Genomic DNA, 15218 nt, shown 5'->3' with positions numbered 1-15218 from the left:
GCATTATGGGAAATGTAGTTAAATAAACAGAGTTAACAAAATACACAACATTATCCGCTTCCATTTATTTTAGCTCTACAAAAACTTTCCGTCATGCAGCTTTATATTGCAAACTGTTATTATCATATTATTTAAAATTCATAAACACTGCACTAAATATTTTACCATTTACAGCATTTTGTTATTCTTCTCGTTAATAACCTATAGGCAAATAGCGACAAATAATCGGAAGTAAAAAAATGTCAATAAAAGTGAATAAATCGTTTATTTTTTTTAAATTATTATTATAACCAGTTGTTCATTACATGTTGTATTTTGCATATTGATACCTTTGTTATGGATATATTTTTGTGGAATCAACCCAGCTGACTGTTCTTTGTCTGTTGTGTAAAATATATGGCTCAATAAAACAGTTGTAATAAGGGTGCAAAGTTCTGCTGTTGTACAAGTTGTACTGTGCAACGCTACCGTGTCTCTGACAATGCTTGTAGTATTAGCTGCATATAACTGCAGTTGATGCATTATTTTAAAGGACAGGAGATAATATTTACCGGTTAATAAACAATTTTGGAACCTGAGAAGAGGGATTTGAGTGTCGTCATGAATCCAAGCAGTTCACATAGCTCCTCAGGTGAGTGTGATAAATATTGATTATTGCAGTTTGATCTGTTTTAGTCATTTAGGTTCATCAAACTTTGTCCGCTTATAACTGATTATTGCCCTTGATGATGGATTAATGATTAGTAATTTAGATTAATTTATGTTTAAAATCTTTTTTATGTAGCTATAGGGTACATGTCCAAAACAAGATGAGAACTGTTTAGTTTATTGCTGTATTGCTGTCTCAGCATGTCAAGACAGCGACCAAACAGCCAACTTAACAAGAAAAACAAAACCATTATTCAAACTGAATAAATTATATACAGAAAGCTACAGAGAATGCTCCCTTTATCACATTGTCTATCACTAAGATTGTCTGTCATTTCAGTTCAGCTCTCTGAGCTCTGCACACTACTTTTGAAGTCTCCTGTTATAAACAATGAACCTGACTACATTGCACAATGAATTGCAAACCTTATACTGAGAGCATTCACCAGAGTGAAGAACTCAGTGAAAAAAAAACTATAGCATTTATTTGTGGTATTGTGTGGATTTGTTTGGCGCCTGTAACTTAAAAGTTTGTGGTTAGCCATTGCATTCATATGCTAAACAAATGTTTGTGATTGGCTACAATGTTCAACACTGCTGAAAAAACACTTTGTAAATAGAAACCATTGAAGCAATGGGAGTAGATCGAAATAGAATGTTATAATCAACACTTTTCGTGATTAGTTAATCACTACAGCCATTATTGCAATGGCATTTTTCATTAATTGTGCAACCTTAGTAATGCAATATTAACATAAACAGCTTGATGGTTTTTTTTTTTTTACTTTTTTTATAGTACATGCTCACATACCTCTGCCCTGATTCTTTCTAACAGAGCTGAGGATTGTCCTTTTTGGTCCAAAAAATGCTGAGAAAAGTTCGGCAGGAAACACTATCCTGGGCAAAAAGGAGTTTGATTTGAAGAAGACTTTGCACTGTATGAAGATACACAGTGAAATAGCTGGCACGAAGATCACTGTGGTTGATACTCCAGGCTGGTGGGGAAATTTACCCTTTGTAGAAAATCCTGAACTGTACAAACAGGAAATTGTCCTGAGTGTGACTAAATGTCCTCCAGGACCTCATGTCCTGCTTCTGGTCTTAAATGTGGACATACCATTTAAACAAAATGAAAAAGACATTCTGTGTGATAATATTAGATGTTTCGGGGATGAAGTATGGAGACACACAATAGTGTTGTTCACCTCTACAGATCATTCCGTAGGTATAACAACACAAGTGTTTGAGAATGAATCCCTCCAGTGGCTCATTGAGAAATGTGGGAACAGATATCATGTTCTCAATACTAAAAACGGGGGTGATGGATCTCAGGTCACAGAACTGCTTAAGAAAATACAGGAGATGGTGGAAGAAAACAGAGGCGGTTATTATGAAATAAACAGAGAGATTTTGCACCAAGTGGATGAGAAGATAAGAGAACAGGAAAAGAGAGCAGAGGAAAGAAGGATAAAAAATCAGCATCTAAAAGACAAGACAAGAACAAGTGGTAAGATTTTTATAACTATGTATACTGCTATTGCGTTTAACCAGAGACAATTTGGGGGGGGGGGGAGCTTGGCCCCTTATAATGAATAAACAAGTGTAACTGTAACACTCAAAATGGCTCTCTAAGAATGAAAGTCACACTTTTAAGTTGAAGGACCTCTTTCTGATAGAGCTCACTCTAGAACACTCAGACTTCAAACTATATATTTTATCATTGTTCTCATAGTTATTTCCTCATTTGAAATATTATTGTTCAGTTTATTATTTAAGTAAAGCTGCTATCTGCTTGAACAATAATATTTCATTAGGCTGCCTGAAAACATTACCAAGATGGCCATCTATGGTAGTGGACTGACTTGACTTCAAGGGACTTTAACCTCTTTATTTTTTTTTATAGCCTATTATGACACAATGATGTTCCTTCTCGACAGAGACTCCTTTACTGGAGGTCATAAAAACAGAACAAAGAGTAACAGAATGCTGACCTACCATAATGAAATATTTATGTCTGCCAGCAGGAGATGAACATCCACTCTCAGAGCTGAGGATGGTGCTGCTGGGTTATAATGGATCTGGGAAGAGTTCAGCAGGAAACACCATCCTGGGCAAACCTGCATTTGATCTAAAAAGATCACTTACATCTGAAGTACGAGGAGGAGATGTTGCTGGAAGACACATCTCTGTGGTTGATACTCCAGGCCGAAGAAGAAATTACCACTCAAAATACACCCCCAGACTCTATAAAGATGAGGTTGTGTTGAGTCCGTCTCACTGTCCTCCAGGACCTCACGTCTTTCTGCTGGTCATACGAGCGGATGTTTCTTTCACTGAAGTGTACAGAAAGGCAGTAGAGCAACATGTTGCCTATCTTGGTGCAAATGTCTGGGATCACATGATTGTTCTCTTTACCTTTGGTGACTGGTTGAGAGACACAAGCATTGAGCTGTTCATTGAGAGTGAAGGAGAAGCTCTTCAGTGGATAATAGACAAATGTGGGAACAGATATCATGTCTTCAACAACAAGAACACAGATGATGGCAATCAAGTGACTGAGCTGTTTGAAAAGATTGATAAGATGGTCACAGGAAACAAAGAAAGCTGTTTTGTGATAGATCATCAGAATTTACAAGAGGTGAACAACAGAAGGATAAAAGTAGAGGAAAGAGCAAAACAGATGCAAGATGAAGTGCAAAAAAGAAATGAATTGAGACATTCAACATCAGGTGAGTAAACAGTGGAAACAGTTTTTTGGTGAAGTAATAGAAAATATTTATGGTCTGTGCTCTGTCTTTTTAAAGGAGGTGCTGAACTTTTCGAAATGAGATTGGTGTTACTTGGACCACACTATTCTGGCAAGAGTTCAACTGGGAACACAATTTTGGGAAGGCAAGCATTTGACAGAAGAATAGAAGAGAATTTAAAAGAAAATGGGGAAGTGTCCGGAAGGAATCTCACTGTGGTTTACACACCAGGTTTTGAGAAAGACTACCTTATTGGAAAAAGACTTGAGGACGCTAAACTTAACATCTTAAGAAGTGTAACAGAAGAGTCCTCAGGAATACATGCTTTCATTTTAGTCTGGAGTGTTGAGTCTTCCTTTGCTGAGGAAGAGAAGAGTGGACTAGAGAAAATCATGGAGCCTCTCTGTGAAAATGTCTGGAATCACACGCTGGTTGTGTTTGCTGTTGGAGATGAACTAGGAGACACTCCCATAGAGTTATTCATAGCAAGTGAAGGTGACGCTCTCCAGGGGCTCATTGAGAAATGCGGGAAAAGATATCTTGTTCTCAACAATAAGAACTGGGGTGATGGATCTCAGGTCACAGAACTGTTGGAGAAGATCGAGGAGATGGTGGCAGGAAACAGGGGATGTTTTTATGAACTAGATAAAGAGACTTTAGAGAGAGTTGAAAGAATAGCTGCTGTACCCATTAAAAGAGCACAGAGCATGGATAATCCAGTAAATCGTAAGCTGTTCTTTATTTTTTGCATATCATTCAATATTTAAATGTTTGTCTGATGTTTTTTTTTTTTTTTCCCTTCCAGTTGCTGAAGGATGCAGTCCTTCCTCTGGGATCAGTTCAGCCTATTTGTCCCAAGAAACACATAAAGAGAGGCATTTCATGTCAAGTTCAAAAAGGAGCTCTGGAGTGGAGTCTCTTGGCTCTATTCCTGAGTTTGATGGAGAACGTGATTCAGATAAAGATACATGTGCAGTCTAACACTGTCTAAACTTTATTGTATGATTGCTTTTCTAGTTACAGATTGACACTGGATGGTGAACAAATTCCATTCTGATTCTAATATCAGTTTCCGGGATTTAATAATCTTATATCTCTTTCATTACCTGTGTAGAACTGTACATGCAGAACAGAGAAGTAACGGAAATGTAACTTGTGTTCAATAATTAGGGTACAAAAGTGTGTCATGCTCTTTGCAGTAGTAGTTGTATTATGTCTAGCTGGTAACATAACAATCAAATCTCAACCATTTAAAATACAAAATTTATATTCATGTAACCATGCAATCACAATTGTCTGAGGATTCACTGAATAAGTCTCTGAATGTGTTTCAACTCATCTACCAGCGAACTGTGACCAAATGTCTGAGAACATAGGATGCACACAATTTTAATTATTATTCAGTATTGAAGATTGTGTTATATCAGTAGGCTACATGCATCATTTGTTGATGGTGTATTTTTTATTATTATTATTGTAGCATCCTTCTCACCTTCTAAGTCATTCACTACTTGCTTGAAAAGTTATTTTTGACATCATGCTTTGGTTTTTAAGTATGCAGTTTAAGCACAACTTTATATGTTGAGAATATTTTATTTTTGGCATTTTAAAAATGTTTTGGCCTATATGTTGCTTATGTTTTATATGTTGTTTATATGTAGCCTACACAAAATTTCAGTGAAATGTGATTTTGGATCTTAAAATGTTAAATCCTCTCATTTTTTGAATATCAATTTAATTAGCCTAGGTATTGGGGATAATGATTCATTTGTTTCTGGGAATCTATTCTATTTGAATCAACACATAGTGTTTGACTTAGGTTCACTAAAACTAGCAGTTCAGTAAGGGAACGATGGGTGTCACTGTCTGACGGGTGGTACAAAGTCAAATAATTTTTGTGGTTGCATCAGGAAGCGTTTTATAGGCGTCACTTTTGAGACACCTGGTAAGGTTGATTTTTACTCGGTGTTTTTTCACTTTACATACTACATAATAATATTATTAGTATAAAATAGTTTGTTGTTGTTGTAGAAAATTGTGTTGATAAATGCGATTGCGTTTTCTCAATAAGCGCAACTGCAAATACTGCACAATTTACTAATCCAATTAGCTTCCGGGTACTGCTTTGTAAACAATTTATAACCTACTAACGCTATTTAAAAAAACTTTATCACCATCTTCAAAATCACTTATTCTGTTGTATAACTAAAGTTATGCTTCAATATCAAGGTTCTGATTTTGCTGTCAAGGAGGCGTAAAGTGAAGTTTTGGAACAGAAGTGCCAGTTCTGTGTCGTTATGAATCTAAGCAGTTCACACGGCTGCTCAGGTGAGAAAGACAATATTAATTACTGATATATTTTAATGATATGTTAATGTCACGCGACCTGTTACACTTTCGATTTCAGCTCTGGGAAAAACAATCGCTGGTCTATTCAAATCTGCCTTGTATTTTAAATGCTATTGCACAATTAATGATTGTTGATAAGTAATGACGGGTCTCGAAAATGTCAGAAAAATAGCCTCTTCAATAGATCAAGATAGATACAAATGTCAGTGATGTGGCGCATTTCTGTTCAATGATTTCTGATTCGTAGCCTGCCTGAATGAATTTAATTTCTGTTTCGTACCCATTTTTGGCTTCTAGCAAAAGCTCAATCCCGTAGTGGAAACCAAAGTTATCACTCATTTTCACTGTTTGTTTTATGCGAGGTAAATGTTTTATAAGTTACCATACATACGTGATAGAAATTAAATTGAAAAAAAAAATAATAATAAAATAAATAAATAAAATATAATCTTAAATAAATAAATAAAAGTGAAAAATTATGTATTATTTTTCCAACTTGAATGCATGGCATATCATAATAATGAATGCCCAACTCAGAAGTAATTTGCTTTAAAACGCTAGTGTATGGGATTAATTTCCCATCAAAAGTATTGCGGTCACAGATCAAAAAATAATAAGCGCGAATCAAAACTTTAAAAATATATTGCACAAAACTGAAAAACGAATGCAAAATTTTCAGAATAGCAAACAACATTGTCATGGACCAAAAAATAAAAAGTATGAATCAAAAAATTAAAAATGCATTAAAAAAAAATAACAAGTATGAATCAAAACTCTAAACACATTTAAACTTATATTGCACAAAACTGAAACATAAATGCAAAATTATTCGAATCACACAAAAAAATGACATTTTCCTTGGTTATAGTTCACTGTTTTTTATTTTATTTTATTTTTTTATTTTTTTCTTGCTTTTCCAAACGTTGCAGTTAGAGTTTCATCATGTAAATCAGCATGGGCTTAAAGGTGATTAAGCAAATTTTGAAAAATGCTGTTGAAAGTGGATTGGACCGAGCGCCACAACAAACTTGTAGCCAATCAGCAGGGGGCGTGTCCACTCATGATGCAAGGTTAGAGGAGAGAGTGAGCTGAGCAAGAGGGCTATGATCAAGCAAGAGCTTTAGCACACATGTTAATATTAGAAAAGCTTTCCCACACTGTAGAGACCTAAGTGGGAAGGCCTGAAAATGGACGCAGAGGTTGCGAAGTTTCTGCTTTATATGTGAGTAACACTGGTTTCATGTGTCATGTCTGGAGCTGGTGTGCTGCTGCCGACTAACAACAAACTCTTGCTTGTATATACTCTTGTACTGTATGTTCATTTTTTGTTCTTCCTTGCTGTTTATTTGTCATTTGTTTGGGTTGAATTCAAATATCAACAGTGCTCAACAACGATTTTGAGAAATCACATACTGCACCTTTAAGCGTTACCATTGCCCACTAGATCTAGATTGACAGCTCTTCCTCTAGACAGTCAATCGAAGATGGGAGTTGACGTCACTCCAATGCAACTCATTGCTACAGATGCTATGGAAAACCGTCGGCTGGCAAATCCCAAACTGGGGTAAAATCCTTTTGTGGCAGGACACCGTTATATGAGGCTACCACTCAACCCATCACCACTAAAGGTGCCACTGGACCTGTCCCACTATATATACGCCTACCTACCAATCCGTTGTCGTTAAATATACCATCCTAGTGACCAGTCAGAGTTATATGTGCTTCCTATCTGTCGCCGTTATATTCACCTGCCTCACGACCAGTCATTGTTACATACGCCAACCACTCGACCGGTCACTGTTAAAGGCTTCCGTCACTCAACTTATCGCACCATATGACTGTGAAAGGCAGCTGGCACCATATGCACCGGCCTTGTGACATCACTGTTATATGTGCCTGGCTCGCCTATACCTGCCAATAGTCCTGTTATGGAAATACTGTTAGGAGATTTTTTTGTATTTTTAAAGTATTCATACATTATAACAATAAGCTTTGTTGTCTTTGCAATTCCTGGTTTTTGCACAAGAGAATATAAAACAATATGAAGCCAAGCTCACTGCTATATTTGCTCGTGCACTACAGTTCAACTAAGAGTAAGATATGCCAGACATAATTATGTTTAGTACATTGTATACTGCTCGTAATTGTAAATTGTCTTTATATTTTGTCATTTATTTTGTTTATAAATCTGTGAACAGATTTGTAGCTTTGTCTTTCATGTACAGTATTTCATTGATAACAACGGTGTTGGTTTTATAAGATTTATCACATTTTGTGTTACTGTGAGATTATAAAATAATACAGTTAAGCAAACGATCAAGATTGTTTTCCCCAAATATCAGCATGATTCTAAATGTATATTGAACTGTGTATAAAATCAATATAAATTGATTTTGAGTGGGTTTTAAACAATACTGTGAATATTTTCTCTTTGCTTTATTTCAAAGAAATAGCAAACAAAGCCACAGCAGAAGAGTGTTCCTTACTAAATTAATCCCCGATTTGAACGAATTGGTTGAGTGAAATGATTCACTTATTTCTTGAATGAATCAGCCATTTGAACAAATAGTTTAAATGAATGATTTAATGACTCACTCGTAAAGACAGTAACTTGCTGCTACATACTGGTGGGATGCGAGGATAGCTCATTTAACGGTAACGGAACACCAGGTAGGCTTATATAACTGTGACAGGTCCACATCCTAAGCTATTGAACAGGTCCAGTTGTACTTTTTTTCTAAACTTAATTTTTTATAACAGTGTCCTGCAATGGAAGGATGTTACCCCAGTTCAGGATTTGCCATCTGACAGTTATCTGTAGCATGAGCAGCCATGAGTCGCATAGGACTGATGTCAACTACCCACTTCGATTGATTGGCTAGAGGAGGAGCTGTCAATCTAGAACTAGTGGACCAATGATGTCGCTTAAGCCTGCTCTGATTTACATGAAACTGCAACGTTTGGAAAAGCAAGCACAGAATGTGGAAACGAGCAAATGGAAAAACAGCATAAGCATACAAAAAATAAAAATATAAGCAGAAAATGTCAGAGAATACAAAAAACTAAGTAATATAACCAAGGAAAATGTTGACATTTTGTGTGGGATTTGGATCATTTTCCATTCACGTTTCAGTTTTGTGCAATATAAGTTTAAATGTGTTTAAAGTTTTGATTCATGCTTGTTATTTTTTGAAATGCGTTTTTAATTTTTTGATTCATGCTTATTTTTTTATCTGTGACCACGTTGTTTGCTATTCTGATAATTTTGCGTTCGTTTTTCAGTTTTATTCAATATATTTTTACCTGTGTTTTTAAAGTTTTTATTTATGCTTATTATGTTTTGATATGTGACCACAATACTTTAGACAGGAAATTAATCCCATAGTGCTTAAAGGGATAGTTCACCCAAAAATGAAAATTCTGTCATCATAGAGTACCTCAGAGATGATGTGTTTTTGTATGCAAAACCCAGAAGCGAGTTAGCATTTTAGAAAATGGTTACTAATAGGGACTACTTCCTTTGGCGGGGACTTTAGACATCATCATGACAAACAGGACATTTGGACAGCATTTCTCATGAAAAAGTGGATAAGTATTCATACACAGCGCAGATCATAATCAGCGAGCATGTTTTTAAATAAAGTTGTTTTCTAAATAAAGTTTGAGGAAGCTTGGTGGTGGTGACGTTGATCCGCGACCATGGTGTGCTGTAGTCCGTTTATAGCTTACTGTTAGCTTTTTATATCTGATGACTTTATTTAGGCTTCAAAATGTGTAAATGTTGTATTAACTTGTAACGATTATCTTGATAGACAAAACATGTAAGTGTCATAACCCTTTGTTAAACACTTATTTTTTGCGGTTTTCCAAAAGTCGAGGGAACCCGTGCGCCGCTAACTTCCCGGTTGGCCTACAAAAACACGTCATCTCTGAGGTACTCTATTTTCCAACCCTCAAGTTGTTCCAAACCTGTATGAATTTCTTTGTTCTGCTGAACACAAAAGAAGATATTTTGAAAAATATGGGTAACCAAAGAGTTGATGGGTCCCATTGACTAGAACAAGGGTGAGTAAATGATGACAGAATTTTCATTTTTGGTTGAACTATCCCTTTAAGTGATGTCTCCAGACTACTATAACACACCCGCTACTTTCAGAAGCAGCCAGTCATTTTGGTTCCTAAACAGGCCTAATAATTTTTCTAGAAATGCTCTGTTAACTTAAAAAAAAAAAAAAAAAATAGATGAATGTGAGAGAGTGTTCAGCTTGGTGTTTGCCTGTAGACTGTTTCTTAGTAAGTACTACTTCATACCTCTGTTCCTGATTCTCTCTAACAGAGCTGAGAATTGTCCTTTTGGGTCCAAAAAATGCTGAGAAAAGTTCGGCAGGAAACACTATCCTGGGCAAAAAGGAGTTTGACTTAAAAAGGACTTTGCACTGTATGAAGATACACAGTGAAATAGCTGGCACGAAGATCGCTGTGGTTGATACTCCAGGCTGGTGGGGAAATTTACCCTTTGAAGAAAATCCTGAACTTTATAAACAGGAAATTGTCCTGAGTGTGACTAAATGTCCTCCAGGACCTCATGTCCTACTCCTGGTCTTAAATGTGGACACACCATTTAAACAAAATGAAAAAGACATTCTGTGTGATAATGTTAGATGTTTTGGGGATGAAGTATGGAGGCACACAATAGTGTTGTTCACCTGTACAGATCAACCTGGAGGTATAACAACACAACAGTTTATTGAGAATGAAAATGAAACCCTTCAGTGGCTCATTGAGAAATGTGGGAATAGATATCATGAGCTCAATACTAAAAACTGGGGTGATGGATCTCAGGTCACAGAACTGCTTAAGAAAATACAGGATATGGTGGAAGAAAACAGAGGCGGCCATTATAAAATAGAGAGAAAGATTTTGCAAGATGTGGAGGAGAAGAGGAGAGAACAGGAAAAGAGAGCAGATGAAAGAAGGATAAAAAAATCAGCATCTAAAAGACAAGACAAGAACAAGGGGTGAGAGTTTTTTTCTTACTTTATTGTTATTGTTTAACCAGAGAAAGTATAAAGCCTGGGATACACTGCACGATTTTAGCAATTCTATAAGAACATTACAAATCACACATGTGCGACATGGATTTATGAAACTTGGGTACGACATGCATGTAGACTGTACGATGATGACACCTATTGAATCGTAGGCTACGATGCAAGTTTCTATAGAACAGTAAAACGTCATCAGTATGCGCTAGTGGTAAACAAAACACCATGTTGAATCACACTTTGGCAGTTGTAGTTTTTATGTGTGCTGAAAAAAAAGATAGCGGCAAAATAAGAAAGGAAAAGAGTTTGAGGTAAGCAGTTTTAAGTTTTAGGGCCATGTCGCAGCAAACACACAGTGATCATGCTGAATTTCTGACACTGTCAGAAAATTATCGTAGGCTATCTTCTCTCACTGTACGACATAGAACCACTGATAAAGAGCCATTATCGCAGAAATCGCCCAATTGTTTCACGGTGGCATCTTTCATCTGGGACAGCCAAAAATCGTGCAGTGTATCCCGGGCTTAAGGGGCAGGACCACTATATTAAAATGAATAAGAGACATTGTAACACTCATAACAGTGCCTATAAGAATGGAAGTCCCTTTTGAATATAAGAGCTAATTGAAGTCTTTCTCGGTTTATTCCAGAATGCATGTTCAAACTAAATCAGTGGCTTTATATTACTGGATATAAAGATACACAAATCTACTGCACATACAGAAAGATGGATTATTGATATATACTATAATAAAACATTCATGTTCACGTGTGACCAACAGGAGATGAACTTCCCCTTTCACAGCTGAGGATGGTGCTGCTGGGTTACCATGGTGCTGGGAAGAGATCGGCAGGAAACATCATCTTGGGCAAATCGGCATTTGATTGCAAAAGATCACTTACATCTGTGATTCGAGAAGGAGATGTTTCAGGAAGACACATCACTGTGGTTGATACTCCAGGCCGAAAAAGACATTACTGTTTAAAATACACCCCCAGACTCTATAAAGATGAGGTTGTGTTGAGTCCGTCTCACTGTCCTCCAGGACCTCACGTCTTTCTGCTGGTCATACGAGCGGATGTTTCTTTCACTGAAGTGTACAGAAAGGCAGTAGAGCAACATGTTGCCTATCTTGGTGTAAATGTCTGGAATCACATGATTGTTCTCTTTACCTTTGGTGACTGGTTGAGAGACACAAGCATTGAGCTGTTCATTGAGAGTGAAGGAGAAGCTCTTCAGTCGATAATAGACAAATGTGGAAACAGATATCATGTCTTCAACAACAAGAACACAGATGATGGCAATCAAGTGACTGAGCTTTTTGAAAAGATTGATAAGATGGTCGCAGGAAACAAAGGAAGCTGTTTTATGATAGATCATCAGAATTTACAAGAGGTGAAAGAAAGGAGGGTGAAAGTAGAGGAAAGAGCAAAAGAACTAGATGAAGTACAAAAAATAAATGAATTGAGACATTCACTGTCAGGTGAGTAAACAGTAAAAATATTGATTATTGTTTTCTTACATAATTGCATTGAATGGTCATCAAATGGAGCTTGAGTGACTGAATGGAATTCAAGGGTAGTTCAGGCAGACTACTGATTGCTAACTACATTAGCTGACGCTCAGCTGATCAATTACTCCAGCTACTCTAATCAACTGTATTTAAGCCCAGTCAAACGTACGCTCTTCAGTCTGTCGCACAGACATTTGCACCCACCACCACCCCTTCACCTCCTAGTACCCCCGTTATACAGCGTTGGATCTTCTTAGAACATACAACTATTTGTCAAACTTTTGTAACTGTTGTATCTCTTCTGCATTGTGTATAGCTAAGAAATATTTGGTTACTGTCAGGCTGGGGGATTTATGCCTAAGGATGTATTTTAACCATCTAGTATGGCAGCTGAGCCCCTTGATGCCGAAGCCTTTCGCCAAATTAATATTGTCAATAAATTTACTATTCTCAAAAGTGTTTCTGACTGAACTAATGTTTATGTTCTATTTTGTTCTTTTAAGGAGATACTGAACTTTATGAAATGAGGTTGGTGTTGCTTGGACCACACTATTCTGGCAAGAGTTCAACAGGGAACACAATTTTGGGAAGGCAAGCATTTGACAGAAGAATAGAAGAGAATTTAAAAGAAATTGGGGAAGTGGCCGGAAGGAAGCTCACTGTGGTTTATACCCCAGGTTTTGAGAAAGACTACCTTTTTGGAAACAGGCTTAAAGATGCTAAACTCAACATCTTAAGAAGTGTAACAGAAGAGTCCTCAGGAATACATGCTTTCATTTTAGTCCAGAGTGTTGACTCTTCATTTGCGGAAGAAGAGAAGTGTGCACTAGAGAAAATCATGGAGCCTCTCGGTGAAAATGTCTGGAATCACATGCTGGTTGTGTTCACTGTTGGAGATGAACCAGAAGACACTCCCATTGAGTTATTCATAGCAAGTGAAGGTGACGCTTTCCAGGGGCTCATTGATAAATGTGGGAACAGATATCTTGTTCTCAACAATAAGAACTGGGGTGATGGATCTCAGGTCACAGAACTACTGGAGAAGATCGAGGAGATGGTGGCAGGAAACAGGGGATGTCTTTATGAACTAGATAAAGAGACTTTAGAGAGGGTTGAAAGAGAAGTCTCTGCATCAATTACGAGAGCACATAGTATGGAATTTCCATCTGATTGTAAGTTGTCCTTTTTATCTGTAAACAGTGCAATATTGAAAGGTTTGTGTGATATCATAATTTCTTCCTTTGCAGTTGCTGAAGGAAAAAGTCCTTCCTTGGTCACAAGTTCAGCATATGTGTCCCTGAGATCCCAAGAAGCGCCTGAAGAGAGCCGTTTCACTGGTTCAGAAATGACCTCTGGATTGGAGTCTCATGAGTCTGATGGAGAACCTGAATCAGATAAAGATACTCAACAATTCTAACATTGTCTGAACTTTATTGGATTTTTTTTTCTCATTTTATATGCCCTGTATAGCTGCACAACTGTGTGTACAATATAGTAACTGCACAATTAAATTTAAATTATAATGTTACAGTGCTATTTACTTGCTTATTTATTCATTTATTATTTTCTTGGGAGTGTATGTATGCAGTTTAAGCACTTTGTGTATCTCTAAAAACTTTACATTTAAGAATAATTGTTTCTGCACTTTCACCATTTTATAAACTTTTCGTTTATCTCATATATATATATATATATATATATATATATAAACTGTTATCCAGATTGTAAGATGCCTCATACTGCTCTGTTAGTAAGACTAAATATATTTAGTTTGTTACTGTCCCAATTTGTTTTAGAATCTGTACGAGTAGTTCTATATGGATTAGATATCTGAACACAATTGTAAGGTTAATGCCTATTTATTCTGTTGCACTGTGTGTATTCTTTTGCTCTCTGTCTAACCACATTATGTCTAACCACATTCCAACATTAAATTACAAGAATTCAGCAAATGAAAAATTTTTAGAGCCACGTGTATAGTCACCAGTGAAGCCACCAGTATCTGCACAGGGGTAAGCTGGTAAAATGCACAATTTCCAATTCTTCTTAATTAAAATACATTATACACAAAATATATTTGGAGCAGGCTAAAACATTAAAATGTGCTATTTACCTTGATGGTTTTTTAAAACTACTTTTTTATGTTTGTGGTCTATTTTCAAAGTCAGACCTATTATTTTACTTTCAGATTCTTTATGTTCTTCTCAACTTATCAAACCTCATATTCGGCATATTATATTGAAACTTTAACTTTGTAGTGTGTCACAAAGAAGGTCTGCACTTTTCAGAAAGGTGTCTTTTATTGAGATTAAAGGTTAAGAATAGGGATGGCGAACCGGTCTGATTACGTAACTTGGGTAACCTGAAATCGAGTGTGCAGGTGCATTTCTTCAGACTTGGGATAGTAAGAGTCTCGTGATGTCGATTTGGGATTACTTTTCACAAGAATGGACATGTTTCTTAATGTTGCTTCACCACCCCTATACATTGTAACCTAACCTGAACTGTACTGACGCCACAGTACGTGTGCTGGGTAGACAAACAATCGAGATGGAGCGAGATCCACTAGTACGGTGTTCATTTTAGGACATCCTCCGACTTCAGTCAAAGAGTATAGAACCCAAGAGACGAAACTCTGATGCTTTTTGGGTAACAGCCACGAGGTGGCGCTTCGGTAGCGCGGCAGCCGTTTTGGGGTGAAAATGCCAACTGGACAATATAAGGTATGCAGACATCACTTTCCCGCCGGAACGCGCTCCCTCAGCTGGACTGAGTGGCAAAAGAACCTGTTGGATGACTGGATTTAATAGAGGAAACTGCGAAAACGCGAGAAAAACAAACTAACGGTTACACTAAAGGTTGGGCTCGAAAGTGTTCCTTATGACGTCAAAGAAACCTAATCCATGGATATTGGCA

At 36.8% G+C, this 15218-nt stretch overlaps 2 protein-coding genes across 2 annotated transcripts; both read left to right on the top strand.

Annotated features, from left to right (window-relative positions):
- The first annotated feature begins 378 nt into the window (after positions 1 to 378).
- Positions 379 to 5095, top strand: LOC127495670 (GTPase IMAP family member 8-like). Its single transcript, XM_051862622.1, has 5 exons — positions 379 to 631; positions 1484 to 2155; positions 2670 to 3377; positions 3453 to 4121; positions 4201 to 5095. Exons 1-5 carry the CDS (start codon positions 601 to 603, stop codon positions 4374 to 4376), a joined length of 2256 nt encoding a protein of 751 aa, XP_051718582.1. The 5' UTR covers positions 379 to 600; the 3' UTR covers positions 4377 to 5095.
- A 185-nt stretch (positions 5096 to 5280) lies between these two features.
- Positions 5281 to 11801, top strand: LOC127495674 (GTPase IMAP family member 9-like). Its single transcript, XM_051862625.1, has 4 exons — positions 5281 to 5340; positions 5625 to 5723; positions 10081 to 10762; positions 11571 to 11801. Exons 2-4 carry the CDS (start codon positions 5693 to 5695, stop codon positions 11575 to 11577), a joined length of 720 nt encoding a protein of 239 aa, XP_051718585.1. The 5' UTR covers positions 5281 to 5340; positions 5625 to 5692; the 3' UTR covers positions 11578 to 11801.
- The last annotated feature ends 3417 nt before the right edge of the window (positions 11802 to 15218 follow it).

This window comes from Ctenopharyngodon idella, chromosome 15 (assembly GCF_019924925.1).
Source record: "Ctenopharyngodon idella isolate HZGC_01 chromosome 15, HZGC01, whole genome shotgun sequence".
Lineage (NCBI taxonomy): Eukaryota > Metazoa > Chordata > Actinopteri > Cypriniformes > Xenocyprididae > Ctenopharyngodon > Ctenopharyngodon idella.
The sequence above is the reverse complement of the archived record's forward strand: the minus strand, read 5'-3'. Positions and strand labels throughout refer to the sequence as shown.